This window comes from Hemitrygon akajei, chromosome 3, assembly GCF_048418815.1.
Source record: "Hemitrygon akajei chromosome 3, sHemAka1.3, whole genome shotgun sequence".
Lineage (NCBI taxonomy): Eukaryota > Metazoa > Chordata > Chondrichthyes > Myliobatiformes > Dasyatidae > Hemitrygon > Hemitrygon akajei.
In genome coordinates this window covers 3,326,849-3,352,225 of record NC_133126.1, presented here as the reverse complement: position 1 = coordinate 3,352,225, position 25,377 = coordinate 3,326,849, and the positions used below count along the sequence as shown (strand labels likewise).

Genomic DNA, 25,377 nt, shown 5'->3' with positions numbered 1-25,377 from the left:
CCTCTACTTCCTCAGGAGACTGAAGAAGTTTGGCATGTCCCCATCAACCCTTAATTTTTATCGACGCATCATAGAAAGCATCTTATCTGGATACATTGCTGCCCAATATAGAAACTGTTCTGCCAGTGACTACAAATAACTATAAAGTGTTGTGGGCACAGCTCAACACATCACGGAATCCAACTTCCCCTCCGTAGACTCTGTCTGTACTTCATTAAAGTAGCCAGTGTAATTGAAAAAACCAGATATTCTCTCTTCTCCCCTTCCCCACTGGGCAGAAGATCCAAACCCCCTGAAAGCACAAACTACCAATTTCAAGTGCAGTTTCTACCCACTATTATAAGACTTTGCTAGTATGGTAAGATGTATTCTTGACCTCACAATTTACCTCGGTATGATCTAACCCTTTATTGTCTACCTGCACTACACATTCTCTGTAAGTGCTACACTTTATTCTGCATTCTGTTACTGTTTTACCTTGTATCAGCTCAACGCATGGTGGAATCATCTGATCTGTTTGGACACAAAGCAAGACAAGCTTTTCACTGTATCTCGCTACATGAAGCAATAATAAACCGTTCCAATTCCAAAGTTTGCTGCTCTTTTATGCGATGAATCACAAATAAAATAGATTATTTCTGATCCGGTGTGGAAGGAGATTTTGTGACCACGTTGAAACTTTGGGACACAAATAAGCATTTTTATAAACTGTTATATTAAAAAAAACTCACTCTTGCACACTCCATTGGTTTGGGTAGAAGACACATGACCATCACATCAAATCGAACATCACAAACAGTCTTCAACCATTTGGTGACAAACTGAGGCTTCAGCTTCTCCACAAGGCTTCCCACTTCATCATCGAGCATGTACGCAGTGCAATGAAACCACTGGAACATCATGCTTACCAATCGGGCCAAACTTTCTGTGGGTGTATTTTCACTTGGAGTGCAAAGACTGACCTGCACAATAAAGGAAGTACGCACAGAAATTTTGAATAAATTATTTGAACAAATTGTCATCTTTGCTGCACCATTCAGAACCTAATGATTGGATTACCCAACGTATACAGAAATTACCATTTTTATTAAATTATTCAAAGTATAAAGTGGACTTAATATCAAAGTACATACATATCACCATACACTACCCTGCCAATCCTTTTCTTGCAGGTATTCACAGTAGGTGCAAAGAAACACCATCAAATCAATGAAAAACCACACACAAGATGGACAAACAACCAATGTGCAAAAGACAATAAACTGCAAATACAAACAGAAAAGAATAACAAAAAATAACTAAGCAATTAATATTCAGAACATGAGATGAACGGCCCTCAAAAGTGAATCCATAGGCTGTGGGAACAGTTCCGTTGTGGGGTAAGTGAAGTTGAGTAAAGTTATTCCTCCATTCAAGAGCCTGATGACTGAGAGATAGTAACTGTTCCTGAACCCGGTAGTGTGAGTCCTTAGGCTCCTCTACCTTCTTCCTGATGGTAGCACTGAGAGGAGAACGTGGCCTGGATGGTGGGGATCCCTGATGATAGATGCTGCTTTCCTGAAACACCGCTCCCTGTAGATGTGCTAAATGGGAGGGAAAGTTTTACCCATGAAGGACTGGGCTGTATCCACTACTTTTTGTAGCTATTTCATTCAAGGGTATTGATGTTCCTATACTAGGCTGTTATGCAAACAGTCAGTATACTCTCTACCACACATCTATAGAAGTTTGTCACAGTTCTTGATGACAAGCCAAATCTTCACAAACTTCTAAGAAAGCAGAAGCTAGGTTACTAATTGCATCATAAAGGTAAGAACTTGTACAAAGTGACAGTTCAAAAGGAAAGATATTCTAGGTGGAAAAAAGAACATGAGGTTTAATAGTAACTCTTGTCAGCTACTGTGTTTAAGATCTCCCTCTCCACTCACTACTACTGGTCAAGAGGTTCAAGACACTTGGGACCCACGCTGCCAGATTCAGGAGCAATTGTTGCCCTGCCTAGACCAGCTTCACTCACCTTAGCATTGAATGGACTGTGGACTCACTATCAGGGACTCTGCTGCTCATGTACCATATATTTGTTTTAAATTATTTGAAAAATTTGTCACCTTTTACACACTGGATGTTTGTCAGTCTTTGTTGTGTGTGGATTTTTGTGGATTTCATTGTGTTTCTTTGCTTTGTGAGTGCCTGCACGAAGATGAATTGCAAGGTTGTATGTGGTATATATACCTTGATAATGAATTGGAACTTTGACTTTGCTTTAGAATGCATGACACTGCTTAGAAACAAAGTACTTAGGAAGGATTAGGGATAGCAAAGCTCACAGCTAGGGAAAGAACTGCTTGACACCTGCACTCATATATGAAAAACTCCCTTCAGCCACTCTGAATGCTGATTACATTTCTCAAATGTCAAATGCTGAGGCTTTATAAGACATTGGTCAGACTGCACTTGGATTATTGTGAGCCCCTTATTTGAGAAAATATGTGCTGGAATTGGAGAGGGATCAGAGGAGGTAAGCAAGAATTATTCTGGAAATGAAAGGGTTAGGTAGAAAAAGCTTTTGATGCCTCTGTGTCTGTACTCAGAATAGGACATTCATTCTTTTTGGGAAGGAGAACATTACACTTAGAAAAAAGTTTTGGGAACAGCTTTTTCCTCTCTGTCCTCAGATTACTGAATGAACAATGAACCCATGTACACCAACTCACTACTTTTTTTCTTTTTTTGTTCTCTTATTGCACTGCTTAATTGAATATATATAAACACACACACACACGTACATTTCTTATTGTAACTTACAGTATTTTTATTATTAAGTATTGCAATATAATGCTGCTGCAAAACAACAGATTTCACAATATAAACCTGATACTGATTCTGTTTTAATTCTGGTGGTTGCAAGCTCCTGAAAAACATGTCTAGATGTTAATTCCCTGATGATTATTCAAAATTGCCTATACAGTCCTATGAGCGCATTGAACTCTGCCTCCAAAATTTACTTCAATGAAATCTGGAGACAGAGGTGTGGGTTATTATTGCACTTAATGTAGTATCAAGACATGAATTTATATGCACTGCCCTTTAAATCCACCAGCAATTATCCTTAACTACCACACTTCCATTTGGTCCCAATATATGGCAAAATCTTCAGATTAAAATCATCATTTCATTTATTTACCAAAACCCAGATTCCAAACTGGCTCAACAAGCGTTGATCATTTTTATCATCATCCTTGTTATCATACTCCATATTATCCAGTGAATGATGGGATAAAGATAGACCCATTTGCCGTCTTCGGTTTAATTCAAACTCTCTTTGCTCTGCATGGTATTCGGCTTCCTTCAGTAAACTGTAGAAAAATTAAAGATTATACTGTTTAAACAAAAATCTAACTTGAGAATAATAAAACCATATCTAAATAAAGGAATAAAAAAGAAACGTTTCATCCAACCATCCCAGAATGCATCACATTGGTTCTAAAATTAAACTTTAAATCAGATTTCAGGCAATAAATCTTCCAACCTCTAGAGCAGGGGCTCCCAACCTTTCGCATGCCATGGACCCCTACCATTAACCAAGGGGTCCCTAGACCCGAGGTTGCGGATCCCTGCTCCTGAAGGTTATTACAATCAGAATTCAGAGCTAAAATTAAGTATCATTCCCTGGCAGTGAGTCACCTGAAGGCACAGAGCAGTCACAGAACGAATTAACCAACATAAGCTACTGAAATACATGTCACCAAAAGAAACATTTCTCAAAAATCCTGGTACAAGTTTCATATATTAGAAGCTTTGCCACAGAATTTATCCTAGAGATGCTGATATGTGGCTGCATGTTCCATATGAATGAGTTTCCAAAACCCCTTACAAATTTAAAAGCAGAGCTCCACCCAGTAGGATTCCTGCTCAGTTGCAGGCATGATCATGGTATAAAAACAAAAGGAATGGAAGTCTGCATTCCATTGGAAGGTACGTAGCCTCAACACCAGGGCCACCAGACTCAAAATCAGTTACTTTCCCCTAGCAGTAAGGCATCCATCACCCACCCCTCAACAACTCCTACCACCACGACTTTACCATTTCCTGTCAGAGTCACCTTATGTGCAGACACTCCTGTGCCTAGAGTCACTTTATGGAGCATCACTTTAAAGTGTATATAAACATTTATATTTACTGTGTTTTATTATTATTGTACTCTTTATCGTATTATGTTTCTTTTGTGCTGCATCAGATCCAGAGTAACAGTTATTTCATTCTCCTTTACACTCATGTACTGGAAATGACATTAAACAATCTAGACAATCTTGAAATTTTGTACCAGAAAAGCAAACAGTGGCTCGAGTAAAAGAGCTGACAGCGGTCGGGGGATAGGACCAAAGTAGACACCTCCCAGGTTTGGAGCTTAGTAGCATAGCTTGTTGACTGGAAGAAACATTCCATCTCTTGCTGGCCCACAAGCATTGATTACTACATAGATTCAACCCATTTCACTTATTGTCAGCTGTCAGGTATCCCAAAACTGAAAAACTGAGCTGTCATTAGTTTAAAATCAGAAGCGCTGTTGAAATGAAAGTAGACAGCCTGATTGTAATGTTTATGTAATCAATCTGATTCTTAGGAATTCTTGGCCACCCATCTCGATTAAAACAGGAAACAGGCAGATTGAAGGCAACTTTCCAAAGTTTCCATGATTGCAACCTTTATTCCAAACATAAACCAACATTTTCAAGATTGTCAAGATTGATCAATGTCAGGTCCAGTGCACAAGCATAAAGGAGAACAAATTAAGTGTTACTCCGGATCTGATGCAGCACACAAAACCAAAGATAAATTTCATAGTCATAATAAAAAACATAAATATAAATTCATAACTTAATACATTGATTATATGTCCACAAAGTGTTGCTAGGCTGTACATAAGTTGATGACAGAAAAAAAAAGTAGTGGTGGAATTAGTGGGTGAAAGTGGTGATCAGTCTTATTACTTGGGGAAAGTAAGTGCTTTTGAGACTGGTGGTCCTGGCATGAATGCTACATAGCCTCCTTCCTAATAGGAATGGGATGAAGAAGTGATTCAAATGGGGAAAAATGAAATATTTAGAGAAATATTAACTTTTGTAGAGCTTTAATTCAGAAAAGCACACATAAAGAGCTTAAAGGTGAATTACCAGACAAATTAGACTCAAAGCCATATTTGGGCACATGCCAAAGTCATAGCCATAGTGTTAAGTTTTAAAGGTACCTTAGAATGGCAGGAGGAGAGAGAGGTAGTGCACGGTGGAATGATAGAAATGATTAGGGAAGGAATTCAAGACATGAGAGCTCAGACAACCATAAGAAATAAGTACATATTAGAGCAAAACTGTGATGCAAGGAATACACTTACAACAGGAGTTATACCGACTGTTACAAAATTAACCATTGAAGATGTGAAATAGTTTATAAACAATTAGTGCAATACATCTTCAGAATGAAGTATTTTAAGACTGATATTAATGCTTACCTGACCACTGATTCCACAGTACAAACTAGCTCCTCTGCACCACATTCTCTGGTGTTCATCGGAGGGGGTGAAGTTTGGTAAAGGTGGGTCTCTGATCCAGCACCAATCTCACTGGAATGATAGTTGTAGTGACATCTCTTACAGTAGCGCACAGGCCTGTTTCCATGGCGACCACAGCATCCTGCTGAGAAGCAGGTTACAACAGCTCTCCTAACGTGTGAGCTGCAATTCTATTGAGGAGCAAAATCTTTGTATTAATTTAATAAGTCACAATCACCAATACTTCTAAGCATTTAACATTTCTAGGTTCAAGACCCAAACTACTTACAGCAGAATGCAGTGTGCAACAATTCTGGCTGAGTTCTTAGCAACAACACAAGAGATTCTGCAGTTGCTGGAAACCCAGAGCAACACACACACAAAATGCTGGAGGAACTCAGCAGGTCAGGCAGCATCTATGAAATGAATAAGCAGTTGACATTTCAGGCCCAGACCTTTCATCAGGAAAAGGAGGGGGAAAGATGCCAGTAAAAGAAAGTGGGTGAGGGGATAGAGGTCAAGCTGGAAGGTAATCATTGAAGCCAGGTGTCGGGGAGGGTGGGGAAGGGGATGAAGTAAGAAGCTGGGAGGTAATAGATGGATAAGGGTAAAGAGTTGGAGAAGAAGCAATCTGATAGGAAGGGAGAGTGGACCATGGGAGAAAGAGAAGGAGGAGAAGCACCAAGGGCAGGTGATACGCAGATGAGGAGAAGGGGTGGGAGGGGCAACAGAGAGGGGAAATGAAGAAGAGGTAAGGGGCGAGGAAAGATGATTACCAGAAGTTGGAGTAATTGATTTTCATGGTTGGAGGCCACCGATGTTTACAATGTGTTGCTCCCTTAACCTAAGAGTGACCTCATCATGGTAGAAGAGGAGGCCATAGACGGACTTGCCAGAATGGGAATGAGGATAGGAATTGAAATGGTTGGCCATTGGGAAATCCTGCTTTTTGTGGATGGAATGAAGGTGCTTTTTCAACAGCATTGTGTGTGTGGAGTTCTAATCAATGCTGCTGAACTCGCACCAGAGACAACCTTAACGAAATATCTGATTATTCATTGTGAATCGGCTTTTGATCTTAAATATATTTTCATTACTTAGGCAAAGAAAGCTGAGGACAAGAAGATGACTAGAAATAGGCAGTGATTCATTTAGTACTTTTGGAGTGAAAAAGAGCTAAATTGTGATCTTGGTCATGGGCTAGATCTTTTCATTTGATTTTTAGCCTGCTGTTGAATGCCATGCAAGAGAAGCTATTAACAGTGCCAGAAAACCTAGGAAATACATTTGTACATTGTAATGATTTATGAAAGCCCTGACAAATTTAGATCTAGGACTCATGTGCATGTAGGTAATATTTACAGGCAGAAAGCTGTTGCTTCCAAAGCCAGACAGGCAGGAGCAGGCAGGGATAGGATTACCAGGGTAGTGATGGAGGGGAATGATCACTGCAATTGATGAATGGACAAGAGGATGAATTGAGTGGATACCTTTGAGGGAGTGAAGAAAGATTCCTGTACAAACAGTCATCTACCTCATGAATTTGAACACCCTTTCTGTTTTCAGCTGCCATATATCCCCCAAGGTCCAGAAAACTTGGTTGCTTTACATTTAAAAACATTTAAAGTAGACAGGCTCTGTAAACATATTATAATATTTAAATGATACAGTTGTCCATATAAGATCCTGTTGACATCACTGTCAAGGGCTCTTCATCTCATGTTCTAGATATTTATAGCTTACTTGTTATTAATATTTCTTTCTTTTTATGCTTGCTCAATTTGTTGTCTTTTTCACACTAGTTGGGCGGTCTTTCATTGATTCTGTTATGTTATTATTCTATGGATTTATTGAGTAGATCATCAAGAAAATGAATCTCAGAGTTGAATATGGTGACATACATGTACTTTGACAATAAATTTACTTTAAACTTTTGAACTAAGCCTTTCCTTTTATCATGTATGTAATATCTGATGGCACAACGGGATTGCTGAATTGAAGAGAACATTTAATCAATCGGGGATCATTTTGTTAAAATAGTATTTTCTTTTTCAAAATCAAATCAACAATATGGTTTAAATACTTTCTCATTTCAATTCATTTTAGATTGCAAATTCATGGAAAATTCAACAGGTTAAAAATGATTTTGTTCAGCAGATTTGCCAAACATTTATATGAAAATACTTCTCCATTGTCACACCCACTTTTCTTTGGTCATTGACTCAGATATCAGATGTGGAGGGAAAGAAGCTGTTCATGAAACATCGAGTATGTGTCTTCAAGCTCCTGTACCTTGAAGATAGCAATGAAAAGAGGGCATACCCTGGGTGATGGGGGGTCTTAATGATGGATGCCACCTTTTTGAGGAACCGCCTTTTGAAAGTGAATAAGACATGAATCATTTCATCAAAAATCCCATAACCCAAGGCTTCCCAAACTGGGGTCCATGGACACCCCAGTTAATGCTAGCAGTCCATGGCATTAAAAAAAGGTCTGAAACCCCTGCCATCACCCAGGATGTGCCGTCTTCTCACTGCTACCATCTGGGAGGAAGTACATACACCTATATATACATACACTCTATCTAAAGTACATATACTTACTGTAATTTATAGTTATTATGTATTGCTGCCACAAAACAAGAAGCTTCACGCCATTCACCAGTGATATTAAACCTGATTCTGATTCTGAAGGTTATGTATGAATTCCATACAGACTTTCAGAACACTTGACAATCATAAATATGAAGCTGTGACTGCAGGATTTGCCAAAAGGCTTGGTGCAGATAAAGACATAGATCTAATCAATAAACATACTGCATTCTCAGGACTGAGGAATGAGGCAACAACCAGGAATGTTCTGTCCTAGCTGTCTACATTTGATATGCAAGCCAGGGCAGGACGATATGGAGAGCAAGCTGTTGCCCAAGTAGCAGGCTCCCCTCTCCATGCAGCTGATGAATCTTAAGGAACAGCAGAGAATGATACAGTTTGGCACCACTGGTGTTAGAAGGGATGCCAGTCAGCTTTGAACTCAACGTAGGACAGCCTCAGGACTCCAGCTCTGGATTCTTCTTCAGAGTTAATTCCTGAAGCCATGATAATGTATAGCCACGATAGTGCATAGCCACAAGGCAGCAAGTTTTGACATAGCTTTCCTTCTCCATCTGCTCAAGCGACTTGTTTTAAGGTACCAGTAACCACCCTTTGCCCATTCTCATGTCAGAAGAAACAGTTCCGCAAGCTTAGAAGCTAAACTACAAGTGAAGGCCTGGAGCTGGGTTTGGTTGTCAGAGGCTATTTGAGGTGGCACGCTATCGGGAGCATTTAATATGTAGTGGAAGTTCACCCCATTACCATCCCTGGCTATAACAACCTATAAGATCATAAGATATAGGAGCAGAAGTTGGCCATTCGGCCCATCGAGTCTGCTCCACCATTTAATCATGGGCTGATCCAATCCTTCCTGTCATCCCCACTCCACTGCCTTCACCCCATACCCTTTGATGCCCTGGCTAATCAAGAACCTATCTATCTCTGCCTTAAATGCACCCAATGACTTGGCCTCCACAGCCGCTTGTGGCAACAAATTCCACAGATAGACCACCCTCTGACTAGAGTAATTTCTCCGCATCTCAGTTCTAAATGGACGTCCTTCAATCCTGAAGTTGTGTACTCTTGTCCTAGAATCCCCTACCATGGGAAATAACTTTGCTATATCTAATCTGTTCAGGCCTTTTAACATTTGGAATGCTTCTATGAGATCCCCGCTCATTCTCCTGAACTCCAGGGAATACAGCCCAAGAGCTACCAGACGTTCATCATATGGTACCCCTTTCATTCCTGGAATCATTCTTGTGAATCTTCTCTGAACCCTCTCCAATGTGTTACGAAGGATGAACAGCTCTGATGGGCAGAAGGGTGCAGAGTTGCCCATGTCCCCCCCACCCCCGGGAGAATTGCAAACCGTTACTGTTGCCATGCTGCGAATGAGAGAGAAAGAGATGGAACAAAAACATGCCAGAACATCTGCTACTGATAAGAGAGAGAGGAGAGGCCATTGATTTACTGTTATGTCTTCTGCAAAGGTTGTTTGTCTTCGGCTATTCTGTTCATTAAAATTCCTCAGTGGACAGCCGGAGTGGGCTGGTTTGATGGACTAAGCCATTCAAAACTGATTGACACCTGAGAGCCCGTGAGTGGGGATAAAAGTGAGGTCTGGGAAGACACCGCTTAGACACACCAAGAGACACACTAGTGAGCACTGCTTGAGTGTTGGAACCCACGAGAAGGTGTGGGGCGTCGGGGACCGAACAAAGGATCGGTCACAGTAAGAACTCACAGTGTTTATAGCAGGGCCGGTGGGTGCTTGTGTGTGTCTCCACTCATGCCAGAGTGACGGGTCCACCACAGAAGAACGATCTAGCTGAAGGACAGAGGGGTCATACCTGAATGGCCACAACAACACATCGACGGATCAAGAACGTAAAGGAAGGTTTGCCTGACAATAGCTGTCACCGTTTGCTCGCTCTCTCTCTCTCCCCAACAATTACAACAAAACCATCAACAACTACCTCAGCATGTATGAACTGAACTGAACTTTATATTCACATATGACAATTCATTATTCCCTAGACATCGATAGAGCTTGTTTATTATTGATTATTATTATACCCACATTTTTAGGTTTAGTATTGCTAACGTGTATTATCTATATATTTGCATTGATGATATTGATTTGTATATTTTACTAATAAACACTGTTTGAAAATAGTACCACCAGACTCCAACGGATACTTCTTTCTTTGTTGGTTAGACACCCAGTTATGGGGTACGTAACAATGTCAGTATATCCTTTCTAAAATAAGGAGCCCAAAACCGCACACAATACTCCAAGTGTGGTCTCACGAGTGCCTTATAAAGCCTCAACATCACATCCCTGCTCTTATATTCTATATCTCTAGAAATGAATGCCAACATTACATTCACCTTCTTCACCACCGACCCAACCTGGACGTTAACCTTTAGGGTATTTTACACAAGGACTCCCAAATACCATTGCATCTCTGCATTTTGAATTCTCTCCCGATCTAAATAATAGCCTACCCATTTATTTCTTCCACCAAAATGCTTGACCATACACTTTCCAACATTGTATTTCATTTGTCACTTCTTTGCCCGTTCCCCTAAACTAAGTCTCTCTGCAGGCGCTCTGTTTCCTCAACAGTAGCCGCTCCTTCACCTATCTTTGTATTATCGGCAAATTTAGCCACAAATTTGGACTGTGGTCCAAATCATTGACATAAATGGTAAAAAGCAGCGGTCCAACACTGACACCTGTGGAACTCCACTGGTAACTGGCACCAGCCAGAACAGGGTCCCTTCATTCCTACTCTCTGTTTTCTGCCGACCAGCCAACGTTCCACTCATGCTTGTAATTTCCCTGTAATTCCATAGGCTTTTATCTTGCTAAGCAGCCTAGTGTGTGACACCTTGTCAAAGGCCTTCTGAAAATCCAAGTATGCAACATCTACTGAATCTCCTTTGTCTGACCTGCTTGTAATTTTCTCAAAAAATTTCAGTAGGTGTTACTGAAAAATTTAGTTACCTGAAGGAACTACTTAAGGAACTGCAGAATACAACCTCCTAAAACATCATTCCAGGTGTGGAAGTGCCTACGAGACCATCCTAGCACCCCCATCTACATCAGTGAGGCCAATCGACAGCTTAAATTTTAAAAAATAGTTCATGTACCCAACACAGATAAAGATTGATGTCACCTCACACAATACTCCAGAAGAAATTGCACCAGACAACAGTCCACAGTTAACATCATTTCAGTCTGAAAAATTTATGACAGTTAATGGAATAGAGTACCCTTGTCCAAACAAGGGAAAAGAATTAAGGCAGTTTTGGAAGGATGTTATGAAAGTTTAATCAAATTCACCACCTTTTTCATTTCCCCACCCTGGTTCTTCTCTTCAACTGCCTATCACTTTCCCCTAATGCCTCTCCTTCCCCCTTTCTCTCATGGTCTACTCTCCATCCCTTTACCTTTTCCCTCTATCATGTCCCAACTTTTCACTTCATACCCCCTTTCCCAACCACCTGGCTTCACCTATCACCTTCTAAGCTTGCCCTACTTTCCTTCAGCCCATCTTCTTATTCTGGCTTCTTCCCCTTTCCTTTCCACTCCTGATGAAGAGTCACAACCTGAAACATCGACTGTTTATTCACTTCCATCGACGCGGCCTGGCCTGCTGAGTTCCTCCAGCATTTTGTGTGTGTTGCCTTGGAATTCCAGCATCTGCAGAATCTCTTGTGTTCACTTTTTAAATATTTTAAAACATTTGGTCATGCAATGTGATTTATGAATCTTGTCACCTGCATCATCCTATGTAGAACAGTAGACAGCATAGGATAAATTACACATTCTTCAGTTTTCTCCATCCTGTGTATTAGACATACACTCTGCAATCACTTTGTCAGTGATTATTATAAGACTATAAGACACAGGAGCAGAATTAGGCTATTTGGCCCATCGAGTCTACTCCGTCATTTCAACATGGCTGATTTTTTTCCCTCTCTGTTCCAATCACCTGCCTTCTCCCCATATCCCATCATATCCTGACTAATCAAGGATCTAACAACCTTCGCTTTAAATACACCCAATGTCTTGGCCTCACAGCTACCTGTGCTAACGAACTCCACAGATTCACCACTCTGGCTAATGAAATTCCTCCTCACCCCCATTCTAAATGGACATCCCTCTATTCTGAGGCTGTGCCTTCTAGTCTTAGACTCCTCCACCATAGGAAACATCCTCTCCATATTCATGCTATAGAGGCCTTTCAAACTTCGATAGGTTTCAATGAGATCCCTCCCCCCCCATTCTTCTGAATTCCAATAAGTACTGGCCCAGAGCCATCAAACACTCCATATATCCCATTTTTGTGAACCTCCTTTGAACCTTCTCCTGTGTCAGCACATCCTTTCTTAGACAAGGGGCCTAAAACTGCTCACAATACTCAAAGTGAGGCCTCATCATTATATCCTTGCTTTTAGACTCTAGTCCACTCAAAATGAATGCTAACATTGTATTTGTCTTCCTCACCACCAACTCAACCTGCAAATTAACCTTTAGGGAATTATGCACAAGGACACCCAAGTCCCTTTGCACCTCAGATTTTTTAATTCTCTCTCCATTTAGAAAAAAAGTTTATGCTTTTATTCCTTCTACCAAAGTGCATAACCATACACTTCCCAACACTGTTTTCCACCTGCCACTTTTAGAATTTAGATTTAAATCTTACATCCATCCCACAATGTGAGGGAGTAAAAATATTTTGTTATGACTCTGTCGCAATGTACAGACATGTGAATTTAAAAGTCTAATGACTTGTAGAAAGAAGCTGTCCCATAGCCTGTTGACACTGGCTTTTACGCTGCAGTAGTGTTTGCCAGATGAATGCTTTGCCCATTCTCTCAATCTAGCTAAGACACACACCTTGCATTGTTGAAGAATAATGAATATATTAGTATGTATTGTTAATGCAATGCACTGGTATGACATTGACACTCATATGTATTAAATTCTAAAATTTGTCCAAAATAACATTTTCTATCTAAGGGAATGACATACCTCAGTATCCTTACAGTGTAAGATGAAAACTGGATGACACACAAATATTGCATTCTTACATTAATCTAATCAACAGCAGTTTTTAAAAATTATTTCCAAGAGTAGTTTTAAGAACACTAAAAGATATGAGTTCAAGTAAGACCAGATTTTCCCTGCTGTGCGTATGTGAGGAGGATTTAATAAATCATGTGGAATAGAACAGAAACAGCAAGTAGAACATTAATACGAAGAAACATCTCAATTTCCTTCAACATCCAAGGCCTAATAAATTATGCAAAAGGAAATACAACAAAATTAACTTTGGAAGTAACTGGAGGGCTTATTAAAAATTTATACATAAAGTCATTAACAATTATTATACAATACTGTACAAATAATGAAGATTCTCTGTTAGCATCTTCATAATGACTTAATCATATTGGAGATTTAAGAAACCGAATCCTAAAGAGACCACTTAGAGTCATGGAGTCATAAAACACTCCAGCACAGAAATAGGCCATTCTAATCTGTGCTGAACCATAAATTTGGCTAGTCCCATCAACCAGCACCCAGACTATAGACCTCCATACCCCACCCATCCATGTACTTATCCAAATTTCTCTTCAAAGTTGAAATCGACCCCACATCCATGACTTGCGCTGGCAGATTATTCCATATTCTCACCACCCTCTGAATGAAGTAGTTCCCCATGTTCCCCTTAAACATTCCATCTTTCACCCTTAACCCATGACCTCTAGTTGTAGTCTCACCCAACCTTCGTGGAAAAAGCCTGCTTGCATTTTCCCTATCTATACCCCTCATAATTTTCAGATTCAGATTCAGTTTATTGTCACTTATAAACCACAAATACAATGCAGTTAAAAAATGAGACAATGTTCTCCGGAATGATATCACGAAAAAGCACAAAACAGACTACACAAGAAAAAACACATAATGTTTGGTAATCCACAATCCAGAGTCTGCTGCGTATCAATATCGCACTACCGTCTTAGCACGTTCCCCAGAAAGGAACTACAAACCCATCAGACAAAACTAAACCTACAAGACCTACACAAAACCATATAGTTACATATAGTTATAGTTAACAGTTTCAACAGTGCAGACAATACCATAATTTATAAAAGACTGACAAAGACCACATAATTATAACACATAGTTTCAACAGTGCAAAGCAATACCGTAATCTGATAAAGAGCAGTCCATGGCACGGTTTAAAAGAAAGTCTCAAAGTCCCGACAGCCCATCATCTCACGCAGACGGTAGAAGGAAGAAAAACTCTTCCTGCCATGAACCTCCAGCGCCGCAGCTTGCCGATACAGCACTCTGGGGGCCCCGACCACAGGCAACTCCGAGTCCGTCCGAAAACTTCGAGCCTCTGACCAGCCCTCTGACACCAAGCACCAAGCACCATCTCTGCCGAGCGCTTCGACCCCGGCACTGGCCACCAAGCAACAGGCAAAGCCGAGGATTCGGGGCCTTCCTCCCGGAGATTTTTCCGATCGCACAGTAGCAGCGGCAGCAAAACAGGCATTTCAAAAGTTTCACCAGATGTTCCTCCGTGCTTCACACATCCGTCTCCATCAAATCAGGATTGTACACGGCATCCTACATGACAGGTTACAGATATTCATTCCAAAGTGGCTGCTGCGCACTGCGTCACGCCACCATCTTGCATCAGTTTGTACACCTCTATCAAATCTCCCCTCAGCCTTCTATGTTATAGGGAATAAAGTCCTAACCTATTCACCCTTTTCCTATAAATCAGGTCCTGGCAACATTCTCGTAAATTTTCTCTGCATTCTTTCAATCTTATTTATGTATATCCTGTAGGTAGGTAGGTGACCAAAACTGCACACAATATTCCAAATTAGGGCTCACCAAAGTTGTAAACATTTTCAACATAACATCCCAACTTCTGTATTCAATACACTGATTTAAGAAGGCTAATGCGCCAAAAGCTTTCATTATAACCCTATCTACCTGTGACACGACTTCAATGAATTAGGGACCTGTATTCTTAGATACCTTTATTCGACAACACTCATCAGTGCCCTACCACTCACCGTGTAAGACCTACCCTGGTTGGTCCTTCCAAAGAGCAGCAACTCATACTTGTCGCATTAAATTTCATCTGCTATTCTTCAGCCAATTTTTTTCAGATGCTACTGCAAACTCTGATAGCATTCCTTGCTATCAACTACATCCCCATCTTAGTGTCATCCACAAATTTGCTGATGGCAGTTTACCACATTATCATCCAGATCATTGATGTAGATGACAAACAAAAGCAGACCCAGCAGCACTTCACTAGTCACAGGCCTCCAGTCAGAGAAGTAACCATCTACAGCCACTCTGTGCCTCCTTCTGTGGAGCCAATGCTAATCCAATGTACTACCTCATGTTGAATGCCAAGTGACTAAACCTTCTTGACCATCTTCCCATGTGGAACCTTGTCAAAGGCCATGTAAGCAACATCTATTGTCTCTCCCGGTAACTTACTTGAAAAATGCACTATGCACAAAGCCAGGTTGATTATCCCTAATCAGTCCCTGCATATCCAAATACTTATATATTCAGTCCCTCAGAAAACCTTCCAATAACTTTTGCACTACTGACGTCAGGCTCAGCAGCCAAAAAATTTCCAAGTTTATTCTTAGAGCTTTTTAAAACAACGGATCAACATTGGTTATCCTCCAATCCCCCAGCACCTCACCTGTGGCTAAGGATGTTTTAAATGCCCCTGCAATTTCTGTACTAGCCTCTCACATAGGCATCCATTAGTTTCTAGAGAGCATGGATTTGCGCCTTGGAAAGTTTCCAGGGCGCAGGCCTGGGCAGGGTTGTATGGGAGACCGGCAATTATCCATGCTGCAAGTCTCCCACCGATGTTGTCCAAGGGAAGGGCAAGGGACGATACGGCTTGGCACCGGTGTCGTCACAGAGCAATGTGTGGTTAAGTGCCTTGCTCAAGGACACAACACACTGCCTTAGCTGAGGCTCCAACTAGCGACCTTCAGATCAATAGACCAACGTCTTAACCACTTGGCCACACACCAACACCTCTCACAGGGTCCAAGGGAACATATAATTTCCTACACAATCCAGATGAAGGGTCTTGGCCTGAAACATTGAGTGTTTATTCATTCCACAGATGTTGCCTGACCTGCTGAGTTCCTCCAGCACTGTGTGTGTGTTGCTATTCATCCAACCTTACCTCCCATACTCTGCCCAGCCTGCTGTGTGTCAGAAAGAAAACAACCACAGCTTGGTCTGTCTCTTCTCCACATCTAGCTATATCTTTGTAATTTCATGAGTCACCCACTTATATAGCCCAACTCATCCATGCCATCTAGCCCATATCTCTTTCAGCCTTTTTGACTGCCATGTACCTGCCTAAATGCCTTTTAAACATTGTAAATGCACCCACTACTTTCACTTCATTGAGCAGCTTGTTCCACATATTCACCAACCTCTACATGAAAAACTTGCCCTTTACTTTAAATCTATGGCCTCTAGCTTGAGGCTCCCCTATCCTGGGAAAAAGAATGTGATAATCTGTCTTATCTTCGCCTCTCAGCCTCCCACATTAAAAGGAAAGAAATCTTCAACTGATCTATCCTCTCATTATCAATCAAACTCTACAGACCTGATAACATACATGTGAAACTTCTCTACACTCATTCCAACTTAAGACATCTTTCCTGCAGCTACCCAACCAGAACTGCACATACTCTAGATATGGTCTCACCAACATCTTGTACAGTTGTAACACGATGTCCCAAACCTTTTAACAATGCCCTGACTGATAAAGGCAATAGTGTCAATCCCTTACTTTAGCAACCTGGATCTCATGTCCTTCCTGTACCACTGTGAAAGATATTCTGATTGTGCATTGCCTTATACATTGCACTTTACATTTTTTCAAACAAGTATTTTGGACTATTTTTGTAATTCACAGTAGTTTTATGCCTTGCTACAAAACAAATTTCACATCACATATGTCACTGATGTCATAGGAAAACCTAGTTTGAAACGGGGTCCAGAACTGACCCTATGAACTGTGCTGCTATTAAGAGAGAGAGAGTCCAGCGCAATGAGAGAGAGAGCGACAGAAACTGCTCGAAAGATTGATGTTATGGTTCTCTGCCAGCTTGTTTATCTTTCCCCGAGGTCACTTGCCTGCTTGTAAAGTTCCTTCAGAGAGAGGTGTGCAGAGCAGGTTGATGGACAGCTGGTGTCCAACATGTGGAGATAAAAACCAGGTCCGTTGTTACACAGACAGACACACCACGAGACACACAGGTTCAGACACTGAACGAGCTTTGTTGCACCACAGGAAGGTGGGGTTTTGGAGGATCGATTCGGGGAAATCAATCCGTGTCACAGTGTGAAAATGTGCAACTGGTGGGGAATTATTTGTGTGTCCACCCTCGCCTGGGTGATAATTCCACCACTGAAGAATGGGCGCATGTATCATGGTCATAGTCAGTGACCACAACAGGACTTCAGAAGACAATGGGAAGATCGACGGCACCAGTTTACCTCTCACCTCTCTCTCCAACGCTACTCAACTACATACCACAAATTGAACTGAACTCTCTTCATCATCGTAAGACTGTACCCATTTATGGGGAGACGTCAAGTGATGACATAGGATCGAGACGTGGAAATCCAGCTCTCCCGTAAAAACCAGTAAAATAATGTTTAAGTGAAGAAAAATAAGTAAATTTTTTTTAAATTACTTATAAACTATTCAGGATTGTCTTAAGATATGTCTCCTAAACAGAAGCAGAAGAAAAATACTACTTTGAAGACAACACAAGTTGGAAAAGAATCAAGGCCAGCCGCCATCAAAGAGACTCGGGCTCAAGTGCAATTTACCTCCGGCGATACAGAACAGGAAATTGCGGCAACATCAACTGTCTCCAAAAAAAAAAGAGCAACAGGAATTGCGCATGCGTAAAGGAAGGGGCATGCGCAAACACGAGCAACCCAAACTACAAATCCCAGCTATGATCGGAACTGAAAGTGAAAGTGAATATGAGGTGGAATCAGATTCTCGGGATAAATCAGACGAAGATGAAGAGACAAATAAAGAACAGCAACAGGAAAAGGTTGGAGGTGATATTGGAGACTTAAAAAAATCTTTGGTGCAAATAAAGCATGAATTAAAAGCATTAAAATAAAAAAGATATTAAAAATATGAAGATTATTTTTGATAAAATGATGAAAAGACAGGACAAAATGGACAAGAAAATTAAAAACTTGGAAGAAACAATGGGAGACACTATTGATAGAGTGAATAAAATAGAAGATAATATTTCTGCCTGGACATCAGAAAGAAAACGGTTGTTGGAAAAAATGGATGTACTTGAAAATTTTAGCAGATGAAATAATATTAAGATTGTTGGAGTTAAAGAAGGTATGGAGGGAGAAGATCCAATAAATTTTTTTCAAAAATGGATTCCGGAAATTTTGGAAATGGAAGAAGGAACCCAGTTAATTGAAATTGAAAGGGCTCACAAAGCCTTAAGATCAAGACCTCAAATTGATCAAAACCCATGATCAAACTTGATAAAATGCTTAAGATATCAAGATAAAGAAAAGATCCTGAAGGCGGCTGCCCAACATGCCAGAAAGAGAAACGGGCCATTGATGATAGAAGGGAAAACAGTTCCTTTCTATCCTGATATAAGTTATGACCTTTTGAAGAGAAAGGAGGAATTTAACACAGCAAAAAAAGTTTTATGGGAAAAGGCTTATAAATTTATATTGTGCCACCCGGCAACCCTGATAATTTCTTTGGATGATGGAAAAAGATTTTTTACTGATTAGCGGAATGCGGAAGAATTTGCACACGAACTCCCAAATATTCGTTAATCACAGCCAAAGATTTAAAAGTGAAACGGATTAAAGATGAAGACAGGGACAGTAAATGGAGTTGATGGATGTTTAAGGACAGAAGAATATTTAAATATATTCTTAATTATATGATACAGGGAGAGAAAGGTAAAAATTTGAGAAATATGAATTGAGAGTAGTGATATTATTTTTTCTTCTCTTATATATACACTTTTTTATGTTACGGGGGAGCTGGGGGAACTTCGGATCAATTGCTACAGGATTCACGTGTGTAATAATGGCGATTGCCATGACCCGTACAATGGAGGGGGATAATGTTGTGTTTTTTTTTATTCACAACATTAGTAGGGGGATATTTTGTTTTTTTTCTTTATAATCTATTTTTCTTTCATCTTTCTTTCTTTGCCTGGACAATCGGGGGTGGGGGGGAGACACATAGCAACACGGAGAATTTTAATAAGATTCCCCAAGGTACTATGAAAGTTGAAAAGTTAGGTATTACTATAGACTGGAGTAACCCTGTCAAAAATAATGACTAATTTACTGAATTTTTAAAGTTTTAATGTTAATGGGCTTAATGGACCGGTGAAAAGAAAAAGAATTTTAACATACATTAAGAACATGAAAATAGATATAGCTTTTTTACAAGAAACACACTTAACAGAGATAGAACATCAGAAATTAAAGAGAGGTTGGGTCGGAAATGTTATTGCAGCTTCACTTAATTCAAAGGCGAGGGGAGTTGCAATTTTGGTTAATAAAACTTTACCAATTAAAATACAAAATTTAATTGATTCTGCAGGGAGATATGTAATTATACATTGTCAAATTTTTTCAGAACTATAGACTCTTATGAATATTTATGCACCAAATGAAAATGATGCAAAATTTATACAAGAGGCCTTTTTGAATTTGGCTGACGCACATGGCAAAATAGTAATAGGTGGAGATTTTAATTTTTGTCTAGACCCAGTTTAAGATAGATCAACAAAAGTTGTTACAAAATCAAAAGTAGCAAAATTAACTTTATCATTGATGAAAGATTTAAATTTGATTGATATATGGAGAAGAATTAATCCAAAAGAAAGAGATTACTCATTTTATTCAAATAGACATAAAACTTATTCAAGGATAGATTTTTCCCCATTATCAACGAATATTCAAGACGGAGTGAAAAATATGGAATATAAAGCAAGAATATTGTCAGATCATTCCCCCTTGACAATGACAATGATAATGATGGGTAAAGAGGAATCAATTTACAGTTGGAGATTTAATTCAATATTATTAAAATGTCAAGATTTTTGTGATTTCATGAAAAAGCAGATTCAGTTTTTTTTTGATACAAATTTACATTCAGTTGATGATAAATTTATAGTACGGGAAGTGATGAAGGCATATTTGAGAGGCCAGATAATAAGTTATACTTCTAAAATTAAGAAGGAATATATGGTAGAAATAGATCAATTGGAAAAAGAGATTACAAAATTAGAAAAAGAATCTCAAAGATATATGACAGAAGAAAAACGAAGACAACTTGTTAACAAGAAGTTACAATATAATACACTTCAAACATACAGAACAGAAAAAGCAATTATGAGAACTAAACAGAGATATTACGAACTAGGTGAAAGATCACACAAAATTCTTGCTTGGCAGTTAAAAACAGACCAGATTTCCAAAACGATAAATACAATTAGAACAAGTATAAATAAAATTACTTATAAACCTTTAGAAATTAATGAAACTTTTAAGAATTTTTATTCTGAATTGTATCAATCAGAATCACAAAATGATAATGTCGAGATAGAAAGGTTTTTATCACAAATAACTCTTCCAAAATTGAATTCGGAAGAACAGAAGGGATTAGATATGCCTTTTACATTAAAAGAGGTCGAAGAAGCTTTAGGATCACTTCAGAGTAATAAGCCCCCAGAGAGGATGGTTTTCCGCCCGAATTTTATAAAAAGTTTAAAGATTTACTAATTCCTCCTTTTATGGAGTTAATATACCAAGCGTAAAGAACGCATAAACTTCCAGAATCTTTTTCGACAGCTATTTTAATAGTATTGCCAAAAAAAAATAGAGATCTTTTAAAGCCAACATCATATAGACCTATTTCTTTGTTGAATACCGACTATAAAATAATAGCAAAAATTTTATCAAATAGATTATCTAAATACTTACCAAAATTAATATATATGGATCAAACAGGATTTATCAAAAATAGACAATCGACAGATAATGAAACTCGGTTACTTAGCATAATTCATTTGGCACAAAAGAGGGAAGAAATGAGTGTGGCAGTTGCTTTGGATGCAGAAAAAGCATTTGATAGATTGGAATGGGATTTTTTATTTAAGGTATTGGAAAAATATGGATTAGGAGTATCTTTTATAAAATGGATTAAAACCTTAAATACTAACCCCAAAGCTAAAGTAGTGACAAATGGCCAAGTTTCAACATCATTTCAGTTAACAAGGTCAACTAGACAAGGTTGTCCATTATCACCTGCTTTATTTGTGTTGGCGATAGAACCATTAGCTGAATTAATTAGAACTGACCCAGATATTATGGGTTTCAGAGTTAACCAGGAGGAATATAAGATTAATATATTTGCTGACGATGTTTTGCTTTATTTAACAAACCCATTGTATTCGCTGCATAAATTATCTTCTAGATTGGAAAAATATGGGAAAATATCAGGCTACAAAATAAATCGGGATAAAAGTGAAATTCTACCCCTTACAAAAGGAGATTATAGTCAATGTCGACTAATAACTCAATTTAGATGGCCGATAAATGGTATAAAATATTTAGGTATGAGTTGATAATGATATAAAGAATTTATATAAATTAAATTATTTACCATTATTGAAAAAAATTCAAGAAGATATTGATAAATGGATTACATTACCAATAACATTAGTAGGCACAGTAAATGCTGTAAAAATGAATATATTCCCTAGATTACAATATTTATTCCAAACACTACCAACACAATTACCGCAGAAGTTTTTTCAAGAATTAAATAAATGTGTGAGGAAGTTCCTTTGGAAAGGCAAGATGTCAAGAATATCGTTGGAAAAATTGACATGGAAATTTGACCTAGGAGGGTTACAATTTCCAAACTTTAAGAATTATTATAAAGCAAATCAACTTAGATTTATTGCATCTTTTTTTGATGAAGATAAACAGGCATGGATTAGAATAGAATTAGATAAAATAGGAGAAAATATACCAGAATATTTTATATATAAGTGGGAATCTAAATGGATACGGGAAAAGAAAGAATCTCCTATATTAAAACATATGATTGATTTATGGGATAGGATAAATGTTGATGATGAGATAAAAAAATCTTTATTAGCAAAGAGACCTTTAATTCAAAATAAACTTATTCCTTTTACAATGGATAACCAACTTTTATACAATTGGTTTCAAAAAGGGATTAGATATATAGGAGATTGTTTTGAAGGAGGTATATTAATGTCATTTGATCAATTAAAGAATAAATACAAAATATCAAACAACACTTTTTTGTTATTTCCAATTAAGGGCTTATTTAGGAGATAAATTGGGTCGAACAATGTTATTGCCGAAACCTAATGAAATAGAAACTTTAATTCAAAAAGGAAAAATTAAAAAAATTATTTCTTGTATGTATAGTTTGATTCAAAAACAGGCAATTAAACAAGGAATTCATAAGTCAAGACAAAAATGGGAAAGTGATTTGAATATTAAAATTGAAGAAACAAGTTGGTCAAGACTATGTCTTGACAGTATGACAAATACAACAAATGTCCGGTTAAGATTAGTGTAATATAATTTATTACATCAATTATATATTACACCACAAAAAATAAATAAATTAAACCCAAATTTATCTGATCAATGTTTCCGATGTAATCAAGAAATTGGTACTTTTTTACACTCTACTTGGTCTTGTTTTAAAATTCAACCTTTTTGGACAAATTTAAGAGTTTTATTGGAACAAATTATTGGAACACAACTTCCACATAATCCAACACTATTTTTACTAGGCAATATTGAAGGGATAAAACCGAAATCCAAATTGAATAAATATCAGAAAGAATTCATAAAAATTGCATTGGCAGTAGCCAAAAAGGCTATTGCAGTTACTTGGAAATCGGATTCATACTTAAGTATAGATCGTTGGAAGAATGAAATTTCCAGCTGCATCCCACTTGAAAAAATTACTTATAATTTAAGAGATAAATATGAAATATTTCTGAAAATTTGGCGCCCTTGCTTACAAAAGATAGGATTAAATATATAGGTGCTCCAAAGATAAAATTATTGGTTATTTGGGGAAAGAAATAAATATATATACTAAAGCTATTACGAACTCCATGAAGCATATGGGGATCTTCCAATATCCAGGCATTCTTTCTTTCTTTCTTTTTTCTTCTCTTTTTTTTCTCTTTCTACAGGGATATGTTAGTGGGGAGGGGTTAAGGGGAGGGGGGAAGGGTTGATTTTTTTTCCTTTGTAACTACCGTAGATTCCGGATTTTAAGCCGCTACTTTTTTCCCACATTTTGAACAGCTTTGAACTTTGCGGCCTTTAAAACGGAGCGGCTAATACATGATTTTTTTCATGCCGCCTCGTAAACATTTTGCCTCATAACAGTAGACCAATAAAATTGATGAGTAGTTCACAGAGGTCCAATGAAATTGTACGATAAATCAAGCGCACTTTCACAATTAAATTATTGTAAATCAGTCATTTGTACTCACCCTCATCAACATGGAAAACACTCGAAGCATTGTGCTGCCTTATGGCAGTTATTTAGTTTATAATATTTTCGCTTAGTAATTCATTTTCTAGTTAAAGTTAGAAGAGTTTTAACTATATTTGTTTTCTGTACTACATCGCGGGATGCTATGACGTCACACCCGGTTTCGCCGCGTCTTGTGGGAAAAATGCTAGTTTGCGATAAAACGGGACGGAGGGAGGGAGCGCATTACGCGAGCGGCTTTGGATCTGAGCGAAACGCTGCTTTTAAGTTAAAGGCGATCAATAACTTTTCCTGGTAGGCTGCAGTATATATATTTTTTACCAGTCGTTAGGAGATATTGGAATGTTGTTCAGTAAAGAAGTATACGCAACGTATATTTAAAAGTAGCCGCGTTACGGGCACGGTTCGAAAAAAAGCATTTGCAATATGTATTTGTTTTTGTTACCATATGGATTTAATTAAAAGTTAAAAAATCCTCACGTGTAATATCTTTCTGTGTAAATATCTCATATTACAACGTGGGACACCTGCGGCCGAAAATCCGGTGCGGCCTAAAATCCGGTGCGGCCTGTACTATTAAAAAATTGATTTTATTTCTAAAATTAGAGCCAGTGGCTTTTAATCAGGTGCGCTCTGTAGTCCGGAATCTACGGTATTTGAAAATTCAATTAAAAAATTTATTTAAAATTTTTTTTAAAAGACTGTACCCATTTATCCCTACGTTTGAAAGAGCCTAGTTTTGTTCCTATTTCCACACACACACAGATATATATGTATATATATATATATATATATATATATATATATATATATATATATATATATATGTGTGTGTGTGTGTGTGTGTGTGTGTGTGTGTGTGTATATATATAAATATATATATATATCATTGCTAACCTGTTCAATATATTTTTTATTTATATTACTGTACAGCTTAGTTACTAGTAAACACTATTGGTTTATAGCCATACCAGACTCCAACGTGTTTTCCATTTCTGCTGGTTCTTTAACCCAGTCAACAGGGTACGTGACACTGACAATAAATCTAAATTTGATTATGATTCCACCAGCACCAACTCCCTGTCAACTCCTCACCCAGAAAGGGAAAGTGCAGTCTATGCCCAAATACAATGGATATGCAAATATCAAAAACAGAACACAGTGGATTCTAGTTAATTAGCAGAAACTTCATGGAAATAGTTAAATGGTAGCCTATCTTTCTAAATTTTTTTAATTGAGTAACAAATTATGTAGTGAAATGAAAAGCAGAACAACAGAACACTGTCAATACTACTATGGTAATAAAAAATTGTATTAGTTCCTAATCTTATCAATGGAGAAATTCAACCAGTGTACACTGCCGTGTACTTTTGATTGACTGTAAATGAACAAAATCATTGCAGACACCTAGTGCAACAGATAATGAGCTACCTTCATACAAACCTTTCAATGATTACACCCTCCAAATCTTCATTTCATTGTAACATTCAAGATGATTGTCAAAACTTTCAAATTCTTCATAGTTCCTAACTTGTTGACACAGCAAATTAATTTTATTTTCATT

General features: G+C 38.2%; 1 protein-coding gene across 1 annotated transcript in view; it reads right to left on the bottom strand.

Annotated features, from left to right (window-relative positions):
• Positions 1-25,377, bottom strand: part of LOC140724707 (protein unc-79 homolog) — a 436,731-nt gene that overhangs the window by 287,347 nt on the left and 124,007 nt on the right. The window contains exons 12-14 of the mRNA XM_073039156.1: positions 5,510-5,739; positions 3,185-3,356; positions 732-962 (exon numbers count right to left, since the gene is read on the bottom strand). Of these exons, the coding sequence (XP_072895257.1) occupies positions 732-962; positions 3,185-3,356; positions 5,510-5,739 (633 nt within the window). The remainder of the gene's footprint in view (positions 1-731; positions 963-3,184; positions 3,357-5,509; positions 5,740-25,377) is intronic.